We start from the raw sequence: 27,803 nt of genomic DNA, 5'->3' as shown, positions 1-27,803 counted from the left end.
CCCAGTTTGCCAGCAGTCTATTAAATTAGAACGAGACAGCGTAAAGGCTAGGGCAGGGTTTCTCAAATTCGGTCCTGGAGGGCCACTGTCCTGCACAGTTTAGCTCCAACCCTGATCAAACACACCTGAGCAAGCTAATCAATGTCTTCAGGATCACTAGAAACTCACAGCTAGGTGTGTTTGATCAGAGTTGGAGCTAAACTGTGCAGGACAGTGGCCCTCCAGGACCGAGTTTGAGAAACCCTGGGCTAGGGTATACATTTCCCGCATTCTGCTCCGTCTCGTGCACAGGCATGTCTGCACAGCTTGAATGAGCGCGGATGGACGAGTTTGACACATGCGCAGTACAATTGCTTTTCTTTACTCTACAATATGACAGAAGGTAGCACTGAGTCGTGTCATTTAGAGGTCATTCGCTCGGAATGATAGAAGAAGAAAAGTAGCAGATATGTCATTGCTTGCAAAGTTTAGAACAAGAACCAAAACAAAAACAATGGAATATCATTATATGCTGCTTTGTTTACTGTTCTTGGAACAATGTGTTGTTTTGTATCGCTTTTTGCCTGGTTCAGACTACACAATAGTTTTGTCCGTTACGATAGTCAATATGTCAGATTGTGCCAGTTTGGTTCAAGAACTTTATAAAGTTAATCAATTATGAAATGAGTTTAATACAGCTATAAAGCAGCTCTGCAGAAAACAGTGTCATCATTTAACACTATTTAGTTTGTTTACCTTTCATCCAATAGTGTCAGTGCAGTCAAGTCAACAATATTGCTGAATATTAAGTGTCCCTAACAAAGCGAGCCAAAGGTGACAGTGTCAAGGAATCTAAACTACATCAGGTGACAAAAACCTTGGGAGAAACCAGGCTCAGTCGGGGGACCATTCCTCCTCTGGCCAAATGAACGAACATGGTGTGATTATGATGTTATGCTGCATCACAAGTCAGATTGTGGATTTATATCATTCAGAATATTGACATAATATTTTTATATATTTGGCATCATATTTTTGACATAAAAGGGAGATTCGATATTGGTCTGTTGTTGACTAATTCTCTAGGATTAAGTTATGGTTTTAATGACAACCAGCTTGAAAGATTTTGGGACATATCCTTATGATAATTATAAATTAATGATATTAAAAATCTGATCTACGACTTCCAGAAGCATCTCTTTCATTTGCTTGGTAGGTATTGGGTCTAACATGCATAACTGTAATACGTTATAGATTACTTGTTACTGTTATTTAAAAGTAATTCTTTACCTTACAATATTACTGTCTCAGAATTGTAATGCATTACATTACCCCTGTACTTTTGAGTTACTTTCACCAAAATAACTACAGAAGTAGAACTTAACATTCTAAAATGACAAAATGTACTACAGAGCATTTTACATCCAGTAGAAGGCGATATGATGTAGTAACAATATAGCTACTAACAATATAGCATATAATTGGCAAAGTGAAGGCTCAAGACAATGCAAGATAGGATGACAGACAGAATCACAAACGATCCAAGTCTGTTAAAATAATGGTAGAGGTAAAGTGATTATCTGGCAATATCTGAGAATAGCTTGGGTCTATTCATATTAGACACAACAGAACTGTATGTAAACTCTAATGCCATGATAAGATGCACATTTGTTCTTTTCTTATTGTTGCCATCATTTTATTCTCTTTGAATTCAAGAGGTTCACAACACAAAACTGTCATGCACAAAGTGCACATGATGAGCATTAGAGGTCGACCGATTCATCGGTTTTGCCGATTAATCGGCACCGATAGTTGATTGGTGGAACTATCGTTATCGGCAAAAATACATACCGATAGTTTTTCCTGGTTGCGTCCGTTGCTGGAGCGGCTGAGAAGCGCGCGCTGTCATTCATTACACAGTAACGCCGGTTTCACACTGCACGCATTAGCAGCAGCGGCTGAACCGCAGCGTGTGTATAGACAGAGTAGGCTACTCTATAATCAGGGTAAGTTGGCATTGCTTTATTTCGTTTTCAAATACATTTAAGAGAAAAGACTTGTCAAGAAGCTTATTTTATTAATCATTTCATTTATATAACTTTTGGTTCGTCTTTGTTTTTATTGTTCGGGCAACAAGTTTGTTTTTGGACATTTGTTTTCTTTTTAAATTGCTGTTGGTCATTTGAGTGACTGTTTAAAACACAATAGATATCAATGCGCTTTTTGGGTAAAACTGCGGTGTATTTTGGCCATGATCAAAGCATTGTCACTTTAATTCAGCGTAAGCGGCGCAGCAAAAATAGACTCGGCGAAAAAATGGAAAAAAATACGCGCTGCTCACGCGCCGCTGACGCTTGCGGTGTGACGCCGGTTTCACACCGCAAGCGTCAGCGGCGCGTGAGCAGCGCGTATTTTTTTCGGCGTCCATGTTATTCAATGAGTGCATTCACACCGCACGCAGAGGCGGCGCGGTAGCGCGTAGCAGGAGCAGAGCAGGAGCAGCAGTGCCGCGATCGTTTCGGCGCCAAGTGACAATGCTTTGATCATGGCCAAAATACACCGCAGTTACCCAAAAAGCGCATTGATGATATCTATTGTGTTTTAAACAGTCTATCAAATGACCAACAGCAATTTAAAAAGAAAACAAATGTCCAAAAACAAACTTGTTGCCAGAACAATAAAAACAAAGATGAACCAAAAGTTATATAAATGAAATGATTAATAAAATAAGCTTCTTGACAAGTCATTTCTCTTAAATGTATTTGAAAACGAAATAAAGCAATGCCAACTTATCCATTATAGAGTACTCTGTCTGTACACACGCCTCGGTTCAGCCGCGCGTGACAAACGGTTCCAGTGTGAAAGCAAAACGCGCGTGTCCTGCTCCTGCTCACCATACGCACTGCTCCTGTGCTGCTTACGCTCTGCCAACGCGTGCAGTGTGAAACCGGCGTGAAACCGGCGTAAGAGAGAGCTGAGAAGGGTCTGCTGGCATCATGCAGTACAAGAGCGGCCTCTAGAGGTGTAATAAAAACTATCGCTGATGCCTCGTGTTGTTTATTTCGACACGTGATTCTGCATGCTGCACTGAGAGCACACGCTGCGTGGAGAGCGCTGACATCAGATGCGCGTTTACCGACAGCTAAAAGGTAGCCTATGTATACAGTACATTTTGTCATATCATTATAAAGTGATTAATTTGTTGACTAAATGCTGCATTAGTAGAGAAAGAACAGCACAACAGTATGTTTGTTTGCCTTCAAGGCTGAGAGGACGCTAACATTAGTAGTACCTCAAGTGGTTAAAACACTGACAAAAATAAACGTAAGTCCGACCCGAATGTTTAATGTCACAATTGTTACCTCTATTTGCATTAGTTTATATCCAGCTGGTCACTTTTATGCATTTAATATGCAGAGAAGTTGCATATTTAAAGCTAGAGACGTAAGATAGCAAACTGATATGTTCATACAGCTGACAGAAACATATAAACAAATCAGAAAAGCATTCGATTTCGGTTATTTTTTCATCATCACTTTAATACATGTTTTGTTATTTTGATTAGATAAGCATCAAGTGTTTATAAAATAGAAGCAAAAGTGTGAGACTATACATTTAATATTTATGTCATTTCAATGCTCTGGCGTTGTAGATATTTAAGCATGACTGTTTGGATTTATATGAAATAACACTTACAATAAAATTCCATATGTAACATTAACTAAGGTTAATAACTTCTGTATAAGGATTGTTCATTATTTGTTAATTAACATGTACTAATACATTTTTAAATTAAGGTTTTTATTTGTTAACCATAGTTAATGCACTATCAAACTAACATGAATGATCAAGGTGCAATTGTATTGCTCAAATATTATACCGATCAAATTTTGTTACTTTTTTATTCATTAAGTTGGCTTGAAAAAGAACAGTTTAACAGTTACATTTTGAATGTAACTGGTTTTATTTGTTATTTAGAGTATTACTTTTTGTTTCAGTTTGAATGAATGTCTTTTATTGACTTCAATATTTATTCATATTATATATTTATTTCATTTAGCATGTTTTCATGGTTCAACACAGTTTTATTATTTTTATAATAAAGTTCAGCACTGTTTTACTTGGAGTGTTATGTTTGTTTTTATCCAGTATCAATTTTTAAAACTATCGGTTGATTAATCGGTTATCGGCAAGTGTGGCCCAACCTAGCTATCGTTATCGGTAAAATCCACTATCGGTCGACCTCTAATGAGCATAGCTTATGCTTTCTCAGGAAGTATAAAGTGCAATTGGAGGACCAACCCTCAGCCTCGGTCATTTTAGTCCATACAAATTAACATATTGTAATGATAAACAGGACGGAAGCAATTGCAAGTGCAAAAAGGTTTATTGAACTGAAAGTTCACTCAAAACACCACAAAAACAAGTAGAAGAATCACGAAGAATGAAGATGAGCAGATGAAGATAAATCCAAGCCCAGGGTCAGATCCGGAACAGACGGGAATCTGACGGGAACAGGCACGAACACGGGAAGCTTCAACAACGATCTGACAAACATGAGACGAAAGACAGGGCATTAAATAGGCTGGTGAGATGACATACAGCTGCCACTGATCACTGATAATCAGCGGTAAAGCCCACATAAAACAATCAGTGTAACGACAATTAACACACACACACAAACACACAAGACTAGAATGAGACAGTGGATCTACCAACCGTGACAGTACCCTCCCCCCTAGGAACGCCTCCTGGCGTTCCCCGACGAACCTACCTGTCGATTGTAATCATCGATAAGGGAGTGATCCAGGATGTCTCTAGCAGGTACCCAACTTCTCTCCTCCGGACCGTAACCTTCCCAGTCCACCAAATACTGGAATCCGCGTCCCCTCCGTCTCGAGTCCAGAATACGATTTACCGAATATGTAGGTTCCCCATCTACGAGTCACGGTGGGGGGGGGAACCGGGGTCGGCGGATTAATGCGAGAGTAAAACACGGGTTTGATCTTTGACACATGAAAGGCGGGATGAATTCTCCTGTACGCCGGAGGAAGTTTGAGTCGGACTGTCACCGGACTAATAATCTTGGTGACAGGGAACGGGCCAATAAATTTGGGAGCTAACTTGTTGGAAACGGAACGGAGCGGAATGTTCTTGGTAGAAAGCAACACTTTTTGACCCACGATGTATACGGGAGGCCTTGACCGGTGGCGATCGGCCTTAGCTTTAGTGCGCGCCCCCACCTGGAGTAGAGTCTCACGGGCTCTGGTCCATGTGCGGTGGCACCTCTGGACGAAGGCGTGAGCAGAGGGGACCACGACCTCGGATTCCAGACTCGGAAAAATTGGTGGCTGGTATCCTAAACTACATTCAAACGATGACACTGGTAACAAGTTATGAGCGTACTCAACCATAGAAAGTTGTTGGCTCCAGGATGAAGGATTCTTGGATACCAAACATCGCAACATTCTCTCCAAATCTTGGTTGACTCGCTCAGACTGACCATTGCTCTGGGGATGATAACCCGAAGACAATCTGACCGTAGCTCCCAATAACCTACAAAACTCTTGCCAGAATTTGGACACAAATTGGGAACCCCTGTCAGAAACCACGTCCATCGGGAGGCCATGTAACCGAAAGACGTGATCAATTACAGTAACCGCTGTTTCCTTGGCTGAGGGTAATTTGGGCAAGGGAATGAAATGTGCCGCCTTCGAGAACCGGTCCACTACAGTTAAAACAACCGTCATGCCATTAGAGGGCGGGAGGGCGGTGACAAAATCTAGCGCAATGTGGGACCAAGGTCTCGAAGGGACAGACAGCGGTCGGAGTAACCCATCAGGAGGTCGGTTAGACGTCTTACCACTGGCACAAACCGAGCAAGCCAAAACAAAATCGTGAATATCGCAAGCCATTAATGGCCACCAGAATCGTTGCTTTACTAAACAGCTAGTGCGATTTACTCCTGGATGACAAGCCACATTGGAGCAATGACCCCATCGAACAATGTCGGACCGTAACCCCTCCGGAACAAACAATCGATTCCGTGGGCAACCGGGCGGAGGCGTTACCCCTTCTAAGGCCGTCTTGACCTTCGATTCGACCTCCCATATGAGTGTGGAGATAGCTACTTTCTCGGGTAAAATGCACTCGGGAGTAACCGGGCGTTCAGATGGATCAAAAATACGAGATAAGGAATCGGGTTTGATGTTCTTGGAACCCGGGCGGTACGAGGAGAAAAATCAAAACGTCCGAAAAAAAGTGCCCACCGAGCATGCCTGGAGTTGAGTCTTTTAGCAGATCTAATATATTCAAGGTTCTTATGATCGGTCCAAACGATAAAAGGTACCCCCGACCCTTCTAACCAATGACGCAACTCCTCCAATGCTAACTTGACAGCCAACAACTCTCTGTTACCAATGTCATAGTTACGTTCAGCAGGTGCTAAACGATGGGAGAAAAACGCGCAAGGATGCATCTTGTCGTCTGAGGAAGCGCGTTGGGAAGGAACTGCACCTACCCCCACCTCTGACGCGTCGACCTCCACCACGAACTGACGTGTGGGATCAGGGGCGACTAAGATGGGAGCCGAAACGAAGCGGCTCTTAAGGTTGGTAAATACAGCCTCGGCTGTACCGGACCACCTGAACGTCGTTCTGGGGGAGGTCAAGGCGGTCAAAGGCGCGGCTAGTTGGCTGAAGTTGCGAATGAAACGCCGATAAAAACCCCAGAAACCGCTGTAGGGCCTTACGGGAATCCGGACTTGGCCAATCTATCACAGCCTTAACCTTGTCAGGATCCATACGCATTCCCTCAGAAGAGACGATGTATCCTAGGATAGAAACAGACTGTGCATGAAAAACGCATTTCTCCGCCTTGACAAAAAGCCCATTCTCTAGCAACTGTTGAAGCACTCATCTGACGTGTTGAACATGTTCCTGGAGAGACGAAGAAAAAATCAATATGTCATCCAGGTAAACATATATGAACTGATCTACCATGTCTCTCAACACGTCATTGACGAGTGCCTGGAAAACCGCTGGGGAGTTGGAAAGACCGAATGGCATAACCAAATATTCAAAATGCCCCCTGGGGGTGTTGAACGCGGTTTTCCATTCATCCCCCTTCCTAATGCGAACCAAATGATAGACGTTACGTAAATCCAATTTTGTGAAAAATGGATGCTCCCTGCAACCTCTCGAAGGCTGAAGACATCAACGGCAAAGGATAAGTATTCTTTACCGTGATGTTGTTCAGCTCTCGGTAATCAATACAAGGTCGCAGAGAACCATCCTTCTTACCAACAAAAAAGAACCCCTGGAGAGAAGCAGCGCGAGACTTACTGAACACTTCCTTCAGGTCCAGATACTCCGTGGGCACGTTTGACAGATCCGCTGCCTTCTCCTGAAACACAGAAACAGACACAGATGGACAAGCAGAAACAAGACAGGACTCGTGGCAGGACTCGCTCCACATGGAAATGGAGTTAGAGCCCCAATCCACCCGAGGATTGTGCTTAACCAGCCATGGGTGGCCCAACACAATGGGTGCGACAGGGGAGTCCATAAGGAGGAAAGGGATGGTCTCAGTGTGGTTTCCGGGGGTGACGAGGGTTATGGGACCAGTAGTGAGTGAGATGTTAGGGAGTTCTTGACCATTTAGAGCACAGACGGAGATCTGGTGAGAGAGAGACGTGATGGGAAGGTGTAATTCGTGTGCGAGATGTAAGTCCATGAAATTACCCTCCGCTCCAGAATCCAGAAGTGCTTGACAGGTGTATGTGCTGTTGTCCCATCTCAGTCTTACCGGAAGGAGAGTGGATGGTGAGGACTTCCCGGCGGAGATCCCACCCGATAGTAGCCTCAACTTTACTATCGGGCTTGCTCTTTTACCGGACAAGAGCGTAGAAAATGTCCAGAGTTCCCGCAGTAGAGGCAGAGTCCATGGGACCTTCGCCTTTCTCTCTCCTCACGGGAAAGCCGAGTTCTCCCCACCTGCATGGGCTCATGATCGACGACGCGACCGACCGTGTTCTCCTCACTGCTGCCTCGAACCCCAACTCTTCCGGGAGTGCGCGTGGGTCGAGCGTGTTGCTCCATCCGACTGATGCGGGCATCAACCCGTAGAGCCAAGTCAATGAGTCCGTTGAGTCTAGGAGGTAGGTCCAGCATGTATATTTCCTTTTGAACACGGTCAGCCAACCCATGCAGGAACATATCCCACTGCGCCTCATCGTTCCACTTGCACTCTGCCGCCAGCGTGCGGAACTCAATCGAGTAGTCAGCAACCGAACAGTCACCCTGTTTGAGATCCGCGAGTCTTCTCGCAGCCTCCTTGCCGGCTACAGCCCGATCAAAGACCCTCCTCATTTCGGCGGCTAGTGCGTGGAACGAGGCGCAGCATTGGTCCTTGTTCTCCCACACCGTCGTTCCCCACAAGGCTGCACGTCCCGAAAGTAGCGTGAGAACGAAGGCCACTTTGGACTCCTCCATCTCGAATATTCTGGGCTGCAGCGAGAAATGCATCGAACATCTGGTAAGGAATGCTCTACAGAAGTTTGGCTCACCGGCATAACTCTCTGGAACAGGTAGGCGTGGTTCCGGTCGATGACTCGTCTCTGGTACGGCGAGGGGAACAGACGGTGTGGGCGGCGCAGTGGAAATGCTTAGTTGTTGGATCTGCTGGGTGAGCTCGGACACCTGCGTCACGAGCGCTTGAATTGCGCGTCCAGTGTTGGTAATGCTCTCCTGCTGCTGATCCATCCAGGAAACGCTGTGGTTGATGAAATATGTCAGCGAGGTTGAGCTGGCTGCTTCCATAGTTGGTCAGATCGTTCTGTAATGATAAAAAGGATGGAAGCAATTGCAAGTGCAAAAAGGTTTACTGAACTGAAAGTTCACTCAAAACACCACAAAAACAAGTAGAAGTATCACAAAGAATGAAGATGAGCAGATGAAGATAAATCCAAGCCCAGGGTCAGATCCGGAACACAGACAGCAGGAGGGCTGGTGAGATGACATACAGCTGCCACTGATCACTGATAATCAGCGGTAACGCCCACATAAAACAATCAGTGTAACGACAATTAACACACACACACAAACACAAACACACAAGACTAGAATGAGACAGTGGATCTACCAACCGTGACACATATAGACTAAAAACATAGCCTAAGTCTTCTTCTGCCATCTTCACCTATTAGCCACTTTTCCACTGGCCAGCGCAGGCACAGAGGCCGAATTCATGCCTCGTGGCACTCCTGTAAAACCCGCCCTAAACACGCCTTCACTGGACTATGTCCACAATACAAAGGTACACCAGCAAGAGGGAGATGAATGAAATAAATCGCTATACAAATATATCAGAAGCTGTCATTTAGTCTTTATTTACAAATTTGGACACCACACGCGGCTATTTACTGACCACGAACAGATAATAACTTGCTGTTTTTTTTTTTTTTTTTGTCTTGCTGTTTTTTTTCTCTGTTTTTTTTTTTTTTTTGAACAATTACATTTTGGGCTAAAAGTGTGCTGTAACGCAAGCGTTACTGAACATGTACTGAGTAAAATATTACTGAAAATTGATTAGTAATGCCTTACACTACTGCGTTACAGCAAAAAGTATATCTGGAACGTTGTTGGTTATCTTATAACCTTAGGAGGACGTACTGACGACGTTGTGGGTTGGTAATATGATGATAATTAAATTACGAGCATGCGACGTTGTAGTTACGTTGTCAATTAGTAAAGTCATGACGTGACCAAAAAGTACGAATACATTACGTAACTATTACGTCGTGTGTTAGCTGGGATGTTACTGTAATGCATTACTTTTGTAACGTGTTACTGCCAACACTGGTTGTTTATTTAGATGATTTTAGAAGTTTAGGCAATTCTTCTTCTATTGAATTGTTTCTCAGGGGGTCTATAGTGCACTGTCTGATGTGATAGCAGATTGTTGCATAATTATCTCTCTGATAGTGTCAGTTTTGTAAGTAAAGCAATTCATCAAGTCATTAATGCTGTGCTGCTGGGAAATGTCTGAAACTGTTGATTTTTTTCTTGTTAATTTAGCTACTGTGTTTAAAGTGCTAGAAAAGAGAGAGCTCTCCATAGTTTCTGTTACAACATCGAGTTCTTCTAAGTTATCTTATATGTTGAGGAGTAGAGACAATTCAGGAAGATTTTGGAGCCTTGGTTAAATTGAGTATGCTGTGTTTTGCGAAGTTCGCTGCTTTAGTTGTTGTGGTGTTGATTCACGTTGTTTCTAGATTATTGTGCAGACTCATCAGATGCATTTTAAATAATTGCAAAAAGCTTAATTGGCCAGAAAAAAAGAAAAAGAAAATGAACACACAAAAAAACAAATTTCACTGTTTTTGGCTCTGGAACAAAATACATCATTTCACTAATCATATCACCAGCACATGGATTAGTGTGAACAAGTACTAGACTGGTGAAATCACTCTATTATTCTAATCAGATTAAAAGAGCATATTGATTGCTATAAAATGAGGGAAGAAGTGCTTCCAATCATTGTGTTTGTGTCAGCAATAGATGTGCGGCCATTATCGCTTCGCATCAAAATGCCCTAACATGCAAGGAAAGTGTTGTTCAGAATATTGGACCTGAAAGAACCATTTACCGGATCATCAAGAACTTCAAGGAGAGAGGTTCAACTGCAGTGAAGAGGGCTTCGGTATGACCCAGATTGTCCAGTACAGAACTACCAGTGCAGATTTTGCTCAACATTGGTAGCATCTGCATGCATAGTGAGGCAAAGACGGCCTGGTGTCAAGAAGGGCAGCAGAGAAGTTATTGTCTCTGATGAAGTCCCCTTCCAGCTGTTTGGGAGATCTGGTAAATTGATTGAGAAGAAAAGGTGAACGCTATCATGAGTCCTGTGTCGTGCCAACAGTGAAGCATCCTGAGACCATCCATTGTGAGGTTGCTTTTCATCCAAGGGAGTGGACTTTATATCTGAGATCATTATATTGAAATTTTGGATCTGTGACTCAGGCAACTCCCCAGATCTTAATCCAATATAGTACCTGTGGTCAATCCTCAAAATCTGAGCACAAATAAGGAAAGAATGGATTGCCATCAGTCAGGATTTGGCCCAGAAGCTGACATCCAGCTTGCCAGACTGAATTGCAGAGGTTATGAAGAAGAAGAGTAGTTCAGTACTAACTAGAAAATTATTTTATTCTTTGATCTGAAGTCTGTGTGGTGCCCTGGTGGCCTGTATACAGAAGCCTGAACAAATGTCTAAAAAAAATAATAATTTACACTAATGTTACATTTGCACTAATGTATCATTTACACTATAATGCTTCCTGACCTGGACCCCAGTTAGTGAAGTATTAATACCAAGACTATGTACCAGATTTCTAGAAAAAAGTGATGCATCACCTCAGGATGGAGACCTTCTATTTTTAAAAGGTCAAGTCTGCCCCAAAATCTTCTCCAATTACCTACAAAACCTATATTATTCTGTGGACATCACGTAGACATCCAGAAATTTAGTTTACGTTGTGTTTCTAAGTTATTAAATTGACACTGTATCTTTACTTTGGGCATTCTGAAACAACACATTTTTTACAACTATATATATATAATACAATAACATGTGCAATGTATACCACATAGCTTTGTTTTTAAGAGAACGCAAAGAATTGGATGCAAATTCTCTAAGAAACCCACAGTTGTAAATCTTCTGTACTTTTTCCTGTCTCTCTTTCTTTCATTCTCTTTGTTTTCCTACCTTTCCCATTAACTACTCCATCAATGTAGGGTGTAAATAAGCCATTCACAGAGGTCATTAAAGCCAACATCGGTGACTGCCACGCTATGGGCCAGAAACCCATCACCTTCTTCAGACAGGTGTGTTTACGAGATATTGTGCTTGTCATGCTGTATTCTGAGCAGTAGTTTTTGTACATACTGTACGTATGCTCCATTTATTTGTCAGGTCTTGGCATTGTGCTCTTATCCAGATCTTCTTGAAGACAGCAAATTTCCAGAAGATGCCAAAAGTAGAGCACGCCGCATTCTCCAAGCTTGTGGTGGAGGAAGTCTCGGTACTGGAAAATCCTTTCAATTAGATATTACATACTTTAAATAAACATGAAACCAAATTTAACAAACTATTTACCTATTGCCAAAACATAGTATCTTGCTAAGCCTCTGATTTTCCTTTTTGACTGACATTACATGGACAGGTTATTGCTAAATGTTCTTCCTTTTATTCCTCTTCACCATAGTGCTTACACATGATGATGTTTCATAAGTTCAAGAGGAGTACGTTCAGATAATCTACCCAGTCAGCACAAGAGGATGCATGTTTATATATAGCCGACTTATTTCTATTCCACAACAGTTTTCCAGCATCCCTCCTCCACCCAAACTCTTAATTATTTTTATCCCGGCCAGGGATGGTGTGATGGTAGGCAGGGTACTCTGGGTTCGAGCCAAATTCCGAGCTCGGAGCCCTCCCCTCAGACAGCACTACAAATATGCATATTCTGTATATATGATTATATGTGAAGCTCCATAGGAATCCATTGCTTATTAGGGGCCAAGCACCGAAGGTGCGGAGGCACCTATTGTATCTGTTCCCGTTCTTATTATTATTATTATTCATTTTTCCGACTGGGCTTCTATGGCAGCCCATAGAACCGCTTGCGGGAAAGTTGTGCAATTTGGCACACTGATAGAGGACAGTCTGACCTGTCACCATAGCAAATGTGGAGTCTTCAACTCAATCCCTCTAGCGCCACCAACTGTCCAAAGTTTCACTCATGTTTATGCTAATAACTTTTGAACCACAAGGGCTAGAAACAAAATTCTTTTTTCCTCTGATTCCTTGACTCAAGTCGATTCGATTGCATGAAAATTTTTCCGCCATTTTGAATTATCCGAAAAACCTACTTTTTCGAACTCCTCCTAGGCCGTTGCTCCGATTTTCACGAAAATTTAACCGGATCATCTCCAGACCATGCCGACAAAAAGTTATGGAATTCTAGTTGAATCGTCAAACCGTTCTCGAATACCGCGCAAACAAATTTTACGTAGCGCTTGCGAAAACAGACGCAAGCATGACCTGAGGCTACATGCTGCGTTTCGGCACAGCGCCACCTACTGGTCCGGAGATATGAAAAATGGCTATTTTTGCTAATAACTTCTGAACACTTTGTCCAAAAATCATAAAATTGGTCTCGTTAGATTCAGGGCAACATGCCGAGTCGACAAAATTTACCAGATCAGCCATTGTGGTTGTCGGCCATTTTGAATTATGTGCTAAAATGCTGTATTTTAGGAATGCATGAACGTATCGTTACGAAACTCGGTATGGGTCATCAGCATGATGTCCTGAAGGAGCCTGAGAAGTTTCGAAACAGTGCCATCTAGTGGTGAATTTTTTTCCCCAAATGTTTCCAAATGTTTATAACTTTGGGTGTCGTCAACTTATTTTCACAAGACTCATCTCTTTAGACTCCTGAATCGTTGCCGAGTCCAACGATACCAAACATGTTAGGTTTCGCCTTATGGTTTGTGTAGCGTTGTGATTTAGCTCTTAAAAAACATTTGGCTATATCTTTGAAACCGTTTGTCCGATCGAGACGAAACCACCGTCAGAAGTTTGGAAACATAGGTCGATAGTTAAACACCAATGCCCAAATGCGAAAATATTGATGTTTAGGGGTAGTAAATTCCAATCAAAGTCATGTGTCAGTCATTTTTTACGTGTTTTTTCATATAAATGTCTATAACTTCGAAGCGAATTGAGATATTTTCACCAAAATCGACACACATATGTATGGGCTCACTCTAAGGACACATAAAAAAAATGGTGCGACTCAGCCTCTTGGTGGCGCTATAATAGAACAAAACATGAAATTCTCATTGACTTCAATACAGTTTTGTGAAATAAAATGCTATACTACACAAATGCATTGGTGTAATATTACGAAACTCAGAATGTGCCATCAGCACCATCCCCTGAAGGTACCCAAAATATTTCAAGACAGCGCCACCTAGTGTTCAAAAGTAAAAACAAAATTTACAAAACTGCTAATAACTTTTGAATAAATTGGCCTATTGTAATGCAACTGGTCTTAATAGATTCCTTGGGTCAAGCTGAGAACATAGATACCAAGTTTACCTTATTTGGCCAAACTTCCTGTCCGCCATCTTGATTTTCATTCAAAACCTACTTTTTCGAACTCCTCCTAGACCGTTTGTCCGATTTTCACCAAAATCGAATCGTATCATCTCCAGACCGTGCCGACTAAAAGTTATGGATTTCGTGTTGATTGGCGAAACCGTATTCGTATACCGCAGCAGCAAAGTTGAGGCATGATGCCAAAAGGACTATTCAGGCTTTATCTCTGCAATGCCTTGACATATTGACACCAAACTTTGTTTGTCTCATTGTCACTTCACTCTGACCACATCACATCAGTTTTGTGACCTCGCCACCTATTGGTCAAAAGTGATAATCCATTAAATCATATTTTTTAATTACTGTTTCTATGATTTTTCAGCCATTTCGCCTAAAATCCTCTTTAAATGTCTTTAATTGCTGATTGTTGCAGTTGGTCTGACACTTTCAGCAATGTTGGCATGTCTTGTCGTCTTATTCTGCTTGGCCCCGGTAATTGCTGCTTGCAGCTACATTATTCAAACTGTTTCTGGTGCAGGACATTTGTGGTGAATATTTGTGTTTGTTGTGAAGGGTCTACAGAGTACTTTAGCAATAATCAAAAAACTCAAAAGTTAAAAAAGGGAGAGAGATGTATGTGCATGTGTGAATTACCTGCATCTGTGCTGTGTCTTTACTAACCATGACGCTGTGAGTTTAATTACTTAAAAAAAAGCAATGGGAAACACAAGTATTTGAATGTTTACTTCAGTATATGTGCATTGTAAATCTGTTGTTTATCATATAAAGTCATCATGTCTCGTCAGAAGGCATGGATTTGGATTAGACCACTCTATTGATTATTTTACAAAGCCTTTATGACATTTTTGGGATCTTTTAAATTTGTGAGGAATGGACTTTAAATGGAGGGACATAAATCTCTCAGGTTTCATAAAAACTTTCTGGTAGATGAACGAAAATCTTATAGGTTTGAAACAATATGAGGGTGAGTACATGATGAAAGAATTTCCATTTTTGGGTGAATTATACCTTATAAATACAATAAGCTGAGCTTCAGATAAAACTAAATCTATGTATCGCGAATCACATCGTTTGTGTCAACGATACATATCGTCACATTTTTTATCATGATATCTCGATATAACGATGTATCATTACACCCCTAGTAAGTGCTTTTGTTTATGGTTAGTCAAGTGCTTGAGGAAGAGGTGTGTCTTCAGCAGTGTTCATCTCAGTGTCTGAGACCATCATGACACCAGCATTGTTTACCAAGCATTTGATCAATAATGACTGGTAAGGAACAAATAAACGCCATAAATGAGAAAGAACCTTTTGGAGAAGCCAGGCTCTTATGGCTAGTGAGAACAGGATAGTAGAACAAGGACAGAAAACATGGACAGTTCGCAAGGTTAGTATACAGGATATAATATATAGTATACATACAGTATGTTGTATATTAGCTTGGTAAGATACAGTATATTTGGTAGGAATCATGTACAACAGACAGATATTAATCAAACTGATTGAATAAGTCCTTCAAAGGTCCATTCTTCATTGTCTGCTAAGGTGCATGTAGATGGAAAGTAACAAGTAGTGTTGAGTGAAACTTCTGGCCTGATTCATAAAATAATAAAGATTTATGTTATGTTTTTGGTTCCATTCGACCTAACTGTTTTGGTGATGAATGAGCATGCTTGGTTAAAGAGATGAATCTTCAGTCTTGACTTAAACTGGCAAAGTGTGATTCATAAACAATGCTGGGAAGTCCAACATTTTAGCCTGTTAACTTTAATATCATATTATGTGTGTGCATGATGACAAAATACAGATTTTGGTACAATTAAATAATCCCATCATATTCATCTTCATGTAAAGGCAGCAATATTTTAAATGTACCCACAAAAATGCAATATTTGCATTTGCTTATTTGACTCAAAAAATAATAATTTTACAAGAATTTGATGGTGCCTAAAAGAAAGGAAGTTTTTTTTTTGCAGTGCAAGTATCTAAGCAGTCTATCTATACTGAGGAATTTGAACATCAGTTACTGTAACTGTGTGAACTACTCCAAAGTACAGTATTGAAAAGCAGAAGAGCACCTTTCTAGAGATTAACATGCTTAAAAAAAAGATTTTGAGACATTACAAATTGTTGCATTGCATTTGAGACTGTCACTGTTCCATGGCACATCCACAATACTTTGTTATGGTTGAAACACAGGTCATGAATACTTTAATAGAACGGTAACACTTTACAATAAGGTGGCATTTATTACACTTGTTAACATAAACTAACAATGAAAAATACTTCTGAAGTATATATAAATGTTAGGTCATGTTCATTTCAACATTTACTGATGCATAATTAAAAAATCAAAAGTTGTTAATATTTTTTTAATGGACCCGAGCTAACATGAACTAACAATGAACAGCTGCATTTATTTTAACTAACTTTAACAAAGGTCAATAAATACTGTAACACGTTTTGTTAAATAAACGCAGTAACTATTAGGTTACTAAGAGAATACTTTTAATAAACACTGTGTGTTATGCAATTGATCAAGTGTTTGTAATTTGGCTTTTTGGATCTTTCAGGGGCTTACAGTACTAGTCAGGGAATTGAAATAATTCGGCAGGACGTCGCTCGCTATATTGAACGGCGAGATGGAGGAATCCCATGTGACCCTGACAACATTTACCTCTCAATAGGAGCCAGTGATGCGATCGTGGTAAGCAGATACTACAAACAGACAACAAGAAATGTGAAGACAAAACAAAGCTAAATGTAACATTCATTTAAAAATAGACACAGACAATATATCTTGTTTAAATATCTGCATGGCAATATACAGTGAGGAAAATAAGTATTTGAACACCCTGCTGTTTTGCAAGTTCTCCCACTTAGAAATCATGGAGGGGTCTGAAATTGTCATCGTAGGTGCATGTCCACTGTGAGAGACATAATCTAAAAAAAAAATTCCAGAAATCACAATGTATGATTTTTTAACTATTTATTTGTATGATACAGCTGCAAATAAGTATTTGAACACCTGAGAAAATCAATGTTAATATTTGGTACAGTAGCCTTTGTTTGCAATTACAGAGGTCAAACGTTTCCTGTAGTTTTTCACCAGGTTTGCACACACTGCAGGAGGGATTTTGGCCCACTCCTCCACACAGATCTTCTCTAGATCAGTCAGGTTTCTGGGCTGTCGCTGAGAAACACGGAGTTTGAGCTCCCTCCAAAGATTCTCTATTGGGTTTAGGTCTGGAGACTGGCTAGGCCACGCCAAAACCTTGATATGCTTCTTACAGAGCCACTCCTTGGTTATCCTGGCTGTGTGCTTCGGGTCATTGTCATGTTGGAAGACCCAGCCTCGACCCATCTTCAATGCTCTAACTGAGGGAAGGAGGTTGTTCCCCAAAATCTCGCAATACATGGGTTAGGGTCTTTGGAGGGAGAGCTCCCCGGTCATCCTCTCCTTAATACAGTGCAGTCGCCCTGTCCCATGTGCAGAAAAACACCCCCAAAGCATGATGCTACCACCCCCATGCTTCACAGTAGGGATGGTGTTCTTGGGATGGTACTCATCATTCTTCTTCCTCCAAACACGTTTAGTGGAATTATGACCAAAAAGTTCTATGACCAAGTTATCTGACCACATGACTTTCTCCCATGACTCCTCTGGATCATCCAAATGGTCATTGGCAAACTTAAGACGGGCCTTGACATGTGCTGGTTTAACCAGGGGAACCTTCCGTGCCATGCATGATTTCAAACCATGACGTCTTAGTGTATTACCAACAGTAACCTTGGAAACGGTGGTCCCAGCTCTTTTCAGGTCATTGACCAGCTCCTCCCGTGTAGTTCTGGGCTGATTTCTCACCTTTCTTAGGATCATTGAGACCCCACGAGGTGAGATCTTGCATGGAGCCCCAGTCCGAGGGAGATTGACAGTCATCTTTAACTTCTTCCATTTTCTAATGATTGCTCCAACAGTGGACCTTTTTTCACCAAGCTGCTTGGCAATTTCCCCGTAGCCCTTTCCAGCCTTGTGGAGGTGTACAGTTTTGTCTCTAGTGTCTTTGGACAGCTCTTTGGTCTTGGCCATGTTAGTAGTTGGATTCTTACTGATTGTATGGGGTGGACAGGTGTCTTTATGCAGCTAACGACCTCAAACAGGTGCATCTAATTTAGGATAATAAATGGAGTGGAGGTGGACATTTTAAAGGCAGACTAACAGGTCTTTGAGGGTCAGAATTCTAGCTGATAGACAGGTGTTCAAATACTTATTTGCAGCTGTATCATACAAATAAATAGTTAAAAAATCATACATTGTGATTTCTGGATTTTTTTTTTAGATTATGTCTCTCACAGTGGACATGCACCTACGATGACAATTTCAGACCCCTCCATGATTTCTAAGTGGGAGAACTTGCAAAATAGCAGGGTGTTCAAATACTTATTTTCCTCACTGTACATATGGTAGTTATATGCAAATTATGCCATGGATATAAAAAAAGGCATTGTCAGCTCTGTATGTATGGCTATTTCGTAGTGTAACCACCAGACAGTGTGGGGCATAAGGCTAATGTGTATACGCATGTCCATGAACAGTGCATAAATTGCATAAATTCTGGTGTACAAATAACTTTATGAAAACTTTGTTTGTGCATAAGCTACCTTTAAAAAAAAGTAGGCAACTTTATGCTGAAATCTATGCAAAGTTTTATTCATATTTATTCACTTTTCTTATCATCCATATTTTTGATTGTTGCATTAGAGAATTAATGAGAAATTTAAATGCCTGTGTTTGTCTGTGCCAGACTATGCTTAAGTTACTAGTGTCAGGGGAAGGAATGTCTCGTACGGGAGTGATGATATCAATCCCTCAGTACCCACTGTACTCCGCTGCTCTGGCTGAATTGGGTGCTGTGCAAATCAGTTACTATTTGGAAGAAGACAACTGCTGGAGTTTGGACATCAATGAGTTACGGCGCGCCCTGCAGGAAGCAAAGAAGCACTGCAGCCCTCGAGCACTGTGCATTATCAATCCTGGAAACCCCACAGGTGTTATGACAAATCTGTCTGCTTTTATTGTGGTGGCCAGTTTGGGTTTGCAATATAAGTTACTTGATATATATATTTTACCTCATCTTATAGGATCATTAAAAACAAATATCCCATCCGGACATCACTTTTGGCCACAACTGTATATTCCTTTATTACTGTGGGTGCTTCTCATTCCCTTCAAATTGTCCATCCTCTTTCCTCACTCCTTCATGTTCGAGTCGACGACCCGGAAACAGATCACCACGATGAAGGATGTATCAGTTGTCTAAATGGGCCATGCAGAGATGAGAAGTGAGGAAATAGTCTCTTTTTGTCGAAACACAAATGCCTGAAATTGGAGGCAAATTCAGAAAAATTCTAAATAACAAACACACCTTTGATTCCTTGTTTCTATTCCTTGCATCCCTCCCTTGCATTTTTTGAAGCAAGGAAAGGAAATGACGCACGATTTAAGATATGAGAAGCACCCTGGCTGAGTATGTAAATAAGAAGAGTGGGTAAATAAAAGTGTATGTGCTTATTTGCTTAAAAATTGTTGTTGCAGTGGTGAAAGCTATGAACAATCATTGGACTGGAAAACATGAAAATAATCTGGCAACGCTGCCTACCTTTACTCGACAGGTCAAGTGCAAAGTCGGCAGTGCATTGAAGATGTGATCCGATTTGCTGCGACAGAAAACCTTTTCCTCATGTCTGACGAGGTGATTTGTATGATAGGCCTATACATAGGGTTTTTAAATATATAAAACACACAATGATAATGTTTTCAATATGCCCTGCTTTATCCAGGTCTATCAGGACAATGTTTATGCAGACGGGTGTAAGTTTCACTCCTTTAAGAAAGTGCTGTTTGAAATGGGTCCAGAATACTCTGAGAAAGTGGAACTAGCTTCATTTCACTCAACGTCAAAGTGCTACATGGGAGAGTGAGTGTTCAAAACAAGAGAAGTGCAAATTATCTGCAGGTTTTTTGGAAGTATTCTGTTGATAATATTATAGAATTTAATGAATCTGACTCCTCCTAATAACTATTTGTTCTTAAAGGTTAAGCTCACCTAAAAATAAAAATTCTGTCATTATTTACTCACCCTCATGTCGTTCCAAATCTATTAGACTTTAGTTTATCTTTGATACGCAAATGAAGATATTTTGAAACCTGAGATTTCTGTCTTTCCATTGAAAGCTAAAGCCATAACATCAAAATGTGACACTTCAAAAGGTTCAAGATGCTTAAAGAGACTTGATCGCTTAATATGTTGAACAGATTAATTTAGACTTTTAATCACATTTAACTCTTTCCCCACCAGAATTTTTATTTTTTTAAAGTATATTGTGTATGTTGTGTATTGTCTATTTGGTTTGACCAAATAGTAGTGCCCTAAAATAGGTCAAGTAAATAGTTAAGCTCTAAACCTGTCTGTTTTGCTTCTTGAAGGTGTGGTTTTCGTGGTGGTTATATGGAGGTGGTAAATCTAGACCCGGAGGTGAAAGTTCAGCTCACTAAGCTGGTGTCTGTGCGGCTGTGTCCTCCGGTGCCTGGTCAGGCCCTTTTAGATGTGGTGGTCAATCCACCTCAACCAGATGAACCCTCATATGACACATTCATCAAGGTATATAATGTCCCGTTGATTGTTTCCTTGTTGATCTGTACCAGTTAAGAAGAAAGTAATCAAACCTTTTCTCCATTGTCTTCAGGAACGCGCAGAAACGTTGGCCACACTGGCAGAGAAAGCCAACATGACGCAAGAGATCTTGAATCAAGTCCCAGGAATAAAATGTAACCCAGTGCAGGGTGCAATGTACACTTTCCCACGTATCCACCTCCCACCAAAAGCTATCCTGGAGGCCAAGGTAGAATCGGCCTGTACTCAGTTAAATCTAATATCTGTTCTTTTTATGGACATCTCTAAAGGTGTGGTTACATTTACTGCTGTTCTGCAAATTTTCATGGGAAAAATCCAATCATTTCAAAAGATTTCCCCCTGCAGATTTTGCATTGAGTCTGTTGGCAATGTGAATTTGCCATGTTGACTAACAAACAGCTGCCTGGTTTGAAAGTGATTGTGTGAGCTGTGCTTCATACATCTCTACACCATTGACAATGGACCTTTTTTGCTAAAGTGCTAATGTGACTGCACCGTAACTAACCTTTGTAGTGACTTGTTTGGGATTCATGGGGCATATTCCAGTTTTAAGATACCATGACTCATTAACCCAACACTATCCCTAAAGGCCAATTCACACCGCACCGTCAGATGGCAAAGAAGCTTCGCTGGGTATTGACTCCAAGCACAACTATGCAATATGCTTACTAAATCTTTAACACCTTTTTAATCATATTTGAATAATTTCCTAGGCCGGACATGACTTTTGGCCACTAATGTACATAGTTAGGATTGTGTGGATGTTTATTATTTATAAATACCAATGTGTGTGTGAGAGAAATGGTCTACACACTTTTTGCTGCCTGTAACACTGCACAAATCCATTTTTTAGGCTTTATCAGTATGATACATGCCAAGGATTCTACTCAAATAGAACAATATTCTCATGTCAGTATAATGTTAGAATCAGGTTCTGAAAGTGAGAAATATATTGATATATATTGAGAATTTGAGATGTTTGCATTAAGACTTAACATCTTAAAGACTTAGAAAGATAGATGACAATGAGTTAAAGTAAATGAAAACAATATTTTCTTTGTTAAATCATTATTATTATTTTTTTATCTGGTTGAATTAAACTTTATCATAAAACGCTAACTGAAATCCTCCATCCCCTCAAATTTAGGAGAAGGGACAATCTCCAGATATGTTCTACTGTATGAAGCTTCTGGAAGAAACAGGCATCTGTTTGGTTCCTGGCAGCGGCTTTGGACAGCGAGATGGCACCTACCATTTCAGGTTACTCTCCCTTTAAACAATCCAGATTAATAAATTCAACCATTGATTTGTTTGTGTTTGGTTATATTTAACAGTGAATTAACATCTGAAATGAAAGGCCATACATAGGGAACAATATATAGGGAAGGCAAGCGGAGCACATGTCAAACACAAATAAAGACAAAGCTATACACAACACAAACAACACTCAAGCACAACACAAACATTGCCACTTGAAACTGACTTCAATAGTTCAGGTCAGGGAAGTGGAAGGAAGTTGAATGGCTTCACGATCAATCTTTGAGGTTGGTTCTTCTGCAAGGAGGTAATCCAGGATAATCCAGGAAGAATGCAATCCACACGAAACTGCAAATGCTACAGCTCAGTAAAACACAAGACCAGGAACAGACGAAGAACAGATGAGACGGAGGCATATGTAATAAAGCAAGGAGCTAAACAAGAAACAGGTGGAGACCAGTGTTGCCAGATTGTGCGGGTAAAAAAGGGTTTGGGCGGGTGGACAAAATTTGGGCTGGTTTGGGGTCAGTTTGACGGTTTTCAAACATCTGCATTTTAAAGTCTGATTGGTTAATAAACCAAACTAAAGTGTGCATGTAGTCCATAAAATCAGTCATCATGACATTAAACACACGCCCATGCAGAGTCAGCTGGCGTTGGTGTTGACGTCGCCGACGATCACGCAGCCAATCAGTGATCAGCAGGCAGACACGATTTAGCGCGATAACTTGTAGCTCAACTCTAAAAACGTGGATTACACATGTGGTGGGAGATGACTTGATGACTCTTAATAAATATAATTAACTCTGAGAGCTCAGTTGAATGACTTAAATTGAAATCGAATATGGGACGACTCCTGTCCATGGTCATGTGCACACTGGCCTAACCAGACATCTTTATGGGGATTTATTACCCAGTTCACTCTGGCCTTCCAATTCAACCCAGCATTTTTCCCACTGAGAGCAGTAAGGTGGCCTACATTATTACCCATTATTACCATTATTATCACCACGAACAGTCAACATTTCATTGGAAATATGAACGAATTTTTAAAAATCCAGCCAGTTGGGGAAACGTGGATCACCGCCTGCTGAATCTCTCTCAAGGGACCCGGAGCGCTCCTGAGTTGACAATGAAGTTTCATACTCTCACGACCAAGGGTGGATGGGATGAATGAGCCCTAAGAGCGACCTTTCACCATGTTTTGTCCCCTGAGCTCAAGGACAATTTAGCATTCCGAGACCCTGCTCCTGATCTTGAGTCCCTCATTGACGTGGCCATCCGGGTCGACCATCGTCTCAGAGAATGCCAGCTGGAGTGACAGTGGGAGACCAGCTTACTTGAGGCTACCAGTCCTCAAGTAAGTCCTGTTAAACTGTCTCCTCCCCCTGGTGATCCAGAGTAGGAAGGCCGGGGTGAGACTAGGAACTATCCCCTGCTCTGTGACCTTGGGCCCAGGGCCAGCGACACCATCAAATATGTGCCTTTGTTGACTCAGGGGCCTCCGGGAGTTTCATGGACTTTAAGATGGCTCAGAGTCTCGCTATTCCCCCTCTGATTCTCCCAAACCCCCTTACGTACATTACAGAAGTCGACGGCAGCCCGCTGGGGTCAGGTCTGATCACCCGCCTCTTCAGCTACAGGTGGGGGACCACTAGGAATGGATACAGTTTTTCTTAATAAATTTTCTATAATCCTTGGTTTCCCATGGTTGACTGCTCACAACCCACATATTGACGGGTCCCGAAAAGGGACAGAGAGTGTCAGAGAGTGGGGAACCAACTGCCAGATCTCGAATACTGCTTTCTGCTGTCCCTCTGAGCTAATTAAGACTTTCCAAGAACTCTTGCAAGACAACCCTAAGAACAACTCCATCTTAATGCTCAAAGCCCCGTTCACGGAGATCATGGCCATTCCCAGGATGGAACCTGTCACTACCAAGTCCCCACCTCGCCCTCCCGAGCCACCCCAGAATACACGGACCTCCTCTAATTTTTCAGTAAAGTCCAAGCTGCCACACTGCCACTGAGGTATCTGGTCACTGACAACCAATTCACTTGGAGCTCTCGACTTATCTGGGTTTGAGTTTGCTCATAATACCCTGTACCGTTCCTCTTTAGGCATGTCCCGTAGGCAGTGTCCGTATAGTGTCGGGATACATCACACCATAGGTTCTGTGCAGGGGACTTGACTGTTTCTCGTTGTCTTTGCTGAGGATCTTTGCCCAGAGTGGTCTAGTCAATGAGGTCTTCGCTGGTGATCTGTCTCTAAGGCTTGTCTGTCTAGTTTCGGCGTGTGCCTTCTTCAGTGTGCACACTGAAGAAGGCACACGCCGAAACGCGTTTGTGCAACGAATAAAAAACGTTTATGCATAGTGCGGCCTCTGTCCTATTTTTATGTATTATATTTTTAGGCCAGCACTCTGAAAAGTGTATTATTAAAATTGAGTGAAGCCTGCTCCTATCCTCATTTGTCTGTCTAGTTGCCATGGCATCCTCATTCAGGGCTGTGTTGTGGTCATCTCAGGGTGCAGGTCCACCACCTGGTCTGGATATACAGACGATTTTGACATTCTAGGTGTTATCAACTGGCCAGAATTTTGAGACTGTAATTGATGTAGATAACACTAGATGCTGCATTCTGGACCAGCTGTTGTTTAAGTCTGCAGGTCAACCACCCATTAAGGCATTACAATATGCTTTACAGTATGTGGGCCTACGTGTGTGAATGATAAGTTCAAGTTAATAAAGTCTGTCTAAAGTTTTCCCATTACAGAAATGATGTCTAAATTATACTCTGCAAGAGCGGGAAAATTCGGAACCATGTGACTGAGAACAAGGCATGTTGATTAATGTGAAGGGAGGGGGAAATAATTATGCCCCTGAGCTAAAGACAATAGTTATGCCCTGAGCTGGCCTTGTTGTACCAAACTGTTGCTTAAAGGTATGTTAGGCAATTTTCAGAGAGGCTAGCAATAGCAAGCTAGCTTTGAAAGCATAAGATCCCACCCTCCCTTCAGCCAGCTCCCAAAGCCATGCCTCCTCCAAAGCCCATGAACGCGTACAGAAGGAAGCAAATAAAAGCGCCACAAGAGATGGTGTTAAACTACTTCGTCTCAAAGCACATAACATTACAATCATAATGCACATAAACAACTTATAGAGCACTGACCTGTAATGCATATATTCGAGTCATGAACGTCAGGGATTTCCATCTCTTCAAAATTACAGTAGTTATGGTGTGAATTCAGCATAAGCTCGTTGTTTTGGTCCCGGAGGAACTGAAAAGGTGAATTGGTGACAAGTCTGTCTAACTCTGCATAACTTGAAACGCATTTATGACGTTAACACATGCGCTAAATTTTTTTCTGTTTAATGTGGCAAAAATATTTTACGTAATTAAGCAGCATCCGTTTTTTTCCTGGCATCCTCAGTCTTTTAATCCATTTGTTGATTAACTGTACCTGCTTTTTGCATTCTTCTCCTACAGAATGACCATCCTTCCTTCAAAAGAGAAACTGAAGATAGTGTTGGCCAAGATTAAGGAGTTTCACCAGCATTTCACGGACCAATACTCTTAACCCTTGCCATCTCATTTTCTGACAGACTTAACCAAATCCTCAATTTCACACATAAAGCTACTGCACTTTTGAGATGTGTTTTATGGGTAAATACCTGCAATGCAAATTAAGTCCTATCTAACAGGATGAAAAATGTGAGGTGAACATGAGCCATGCTGAGAGGACAGTATTGTATCCACCCCGGCTCTTCTATAAATAGCAATGTCAAATGTTTTTGGGGGACAAAAAACTAACTTACATTTGTGGTGAGCAATTAAAATATTAATGCTATTTTACTAGTAATATTTTAACACATAATTATTAATTTCTATTAAGATTGGTTCTATTTGTTTATTTAATGTCTGTTTGTTTGTTTACTGTATACTGTAGTTCATTCTTGCTGTGCCCAAAAAAACCAAAACATTGTGAACTTGTAAAAGACAGCCTGTTAACATCATTTTTTTTTACAAAATATGATTGTGCAGTTGGTTAATAACTGCATATGCCTGCATATGATATATACAGTGCAATGCATAAGTGAATACACCCATGCTAAAGTTGACTAAAAAGAGGAATAAAAAATCATATTTTGGAAATTGAACTTAATGCCTTAATTAAAAAAATTAGGAAAAATCCAACCTTTAAGGACACCAATTTTCTTTGTGAATGAATAATGTATCGTAAATAAATAAATGTTCTTCCTTAAAATACATGGTGCATAAGTGAGTACACCCCTATGTTAAATTCCCATAGAGGCAGGCAGATTTTTATTTTTAAGTATTTAAAAAAAAAAAAATTTAGGATACTATGCATCCTGATAAAGTTCCCTTGGCCTTTGGAATTAAAATAGCCCCACATCATCACATATCCTTCACCATACCTAGAGATTGGCATGGGGTACTTTCCATAAGATCATCTCTCAATGCAAATCAAACTAGCTTTTAGGCTAACTGAAATAAAATCATGCCAATCTCTAGGTATGGTGAAGGCTATGTGATGATGTGGGGCTATTTTAATTCCAAAGGCCAAGGGAACTTTATCAGGATGCATAGTATCCTAAAAAAAAATTAAAAAAAATACTTAAAAATAAAAATCTGCCTGCCTCTATGGGAATTTAACATAGGGGTGTACTCACTTATGCACCATGTATTTTAAGGAAGAACATTTATTTATTTACGATACATTATTCATTCACAAAGAAAATTGGTGTCCTTAAAGGTTGGATTTTTCCTAATTTATTAAATTAAGGCATTAAGTTCAATTTCCAAAATACGATTTTTTATTCCTCTTTTTAGTCAACTTTAGCATGGGTGTATTCACTTATGCATTGCACTGTATATATATGATAAAAATTTATTAAATATGAGGAATTCATTAAATACTTTTCAAATAACATTATTGAGCTTGTGAACAGTGGTACAATCACATCACGCATTGTCATTGCCAGCAGTTCTGCCACACTCTTAGAACAAAAAGTTTAGTGGGGTTTATTTATAGACCATTTGGCCAAAAAGTTTCTATAAGGAGAAATGATTGCATAATACTTTTATGTTTAACGGGTTAATTTTTTTTCTAGTGATAAAGTATGTTTACAAGTTAGTTTAAAATTAATAAAATGTAATCAAAATTATTTTTTATAAAATCCATAAAATTATCCCATGATGGGAATAGGATCCCTTATTCCCTCTGTCAGGTTCTATATAGAACCTTTTCTTAGCAGTGTAGTAAAATGTGCTGGGATTGGCAGTTAAGCAACAGAAGATCACAGCACATCTCAATTATTGTACATATGCATTATGTGTCCTCCTGTCCTTCCAAATAAGATGTTTTAAGGTATCCTGCAAGTCTGGTCTCTAAAAGAATGCAAGTCTGTTTTTTGTTTTTTGTTTTTTTGCATTCTTAGATCTGGAAAAATTAGAGGAAATTTAAACATGACAGAACTTCAAAATCATAACAAGAGCAGTCAAGCGCTGTTATACAATATCCACTAAGAAACAAAACTGTGGTTCCATCAACAGTCAGAGAAACAAACATTCACACCAATTTCACAGGTAACAACAGTATTAAGAATCAAGTGCATCTAAACTGTAAAGTAAACTGTAAAGTGCATACAGTCTTTTTTAGTC

The 27,803-nt window shown here is 40.7% G+C and overlaps 1 protein-coding gene across 2 annotated transcripts in view; it reads left to right on the top strand.

Annotated features, from left to right (window-relative positions):
• The window catches only part of LOC311095893 (alanine aminotransferase 2-like), a 34,594-nt gene extending 8,134 nt beyond the window's left edge, over nt 1-26,460 (top strand). The window contains exons 3-12 of one of the 2 annotated variants that reach the window (XM_084134743.1): nt 11,775-11,864; nt 11,953-12,061; nt 16,740-16,873; nt 18,972-19,215; nt 19,840-19,919; nt 20,008-20,144; nt 20,654-20,828; nt 20,914-21,069; nt 22,009-22,121; nt 25,608-26,460. In XM_084134743.1, coding sequence (XP_083990869.1) covers nt 11,775-11,864; nt 11,953-12,061; nt 16,740-16,873; nt 18,972-19,215; nt 19,840-19,919; nt 20,008-20,144; nt 20,654-20,828; nt 20,914-21,069; nt 22,009-22,121; nt 25,608-25,698 — 1,329 coding nt within the window. In that variant the 3' untranslated portion in view covers nt 25,699-26,460. The remainder of the gene's footprint in view (nt 1-11,774; nt 11,865-11,952; nt 12,062-16,739; nt 16,874-18,971; nt 19,216-19,839; nt 19,920-20,007; nt 20,145-20,653; nt 20,829-20,913; nt 21,070-22,008; nt 22,122-25,607) is intronic. The other variant, XM_084134744.1, reaches the window with a different exon arrangement.
• The last annotated feature ends 1,343 nt before the right edge of the window (nt 26,461-27,803 follow it).

The sequence above is a fragment of the Abramis brama genome (assembly GCF_963993115.1).
Source record: "Abramis brama genome assembly, chromosome: 14".
In the NCBI taxonomy this organism is placed as follows: domain Eukaryota; kingdom Metazoa; phylum Chordata; class Actinopteri; order Cypriniformes; family Leuciscidae; genus Abramis; species Abramis brama.
The sequence above is the reverse complement of the archived record's forward strand: the minus strand, read 5'-3'. Positions and strand labels throughout refer to the sequence as shown.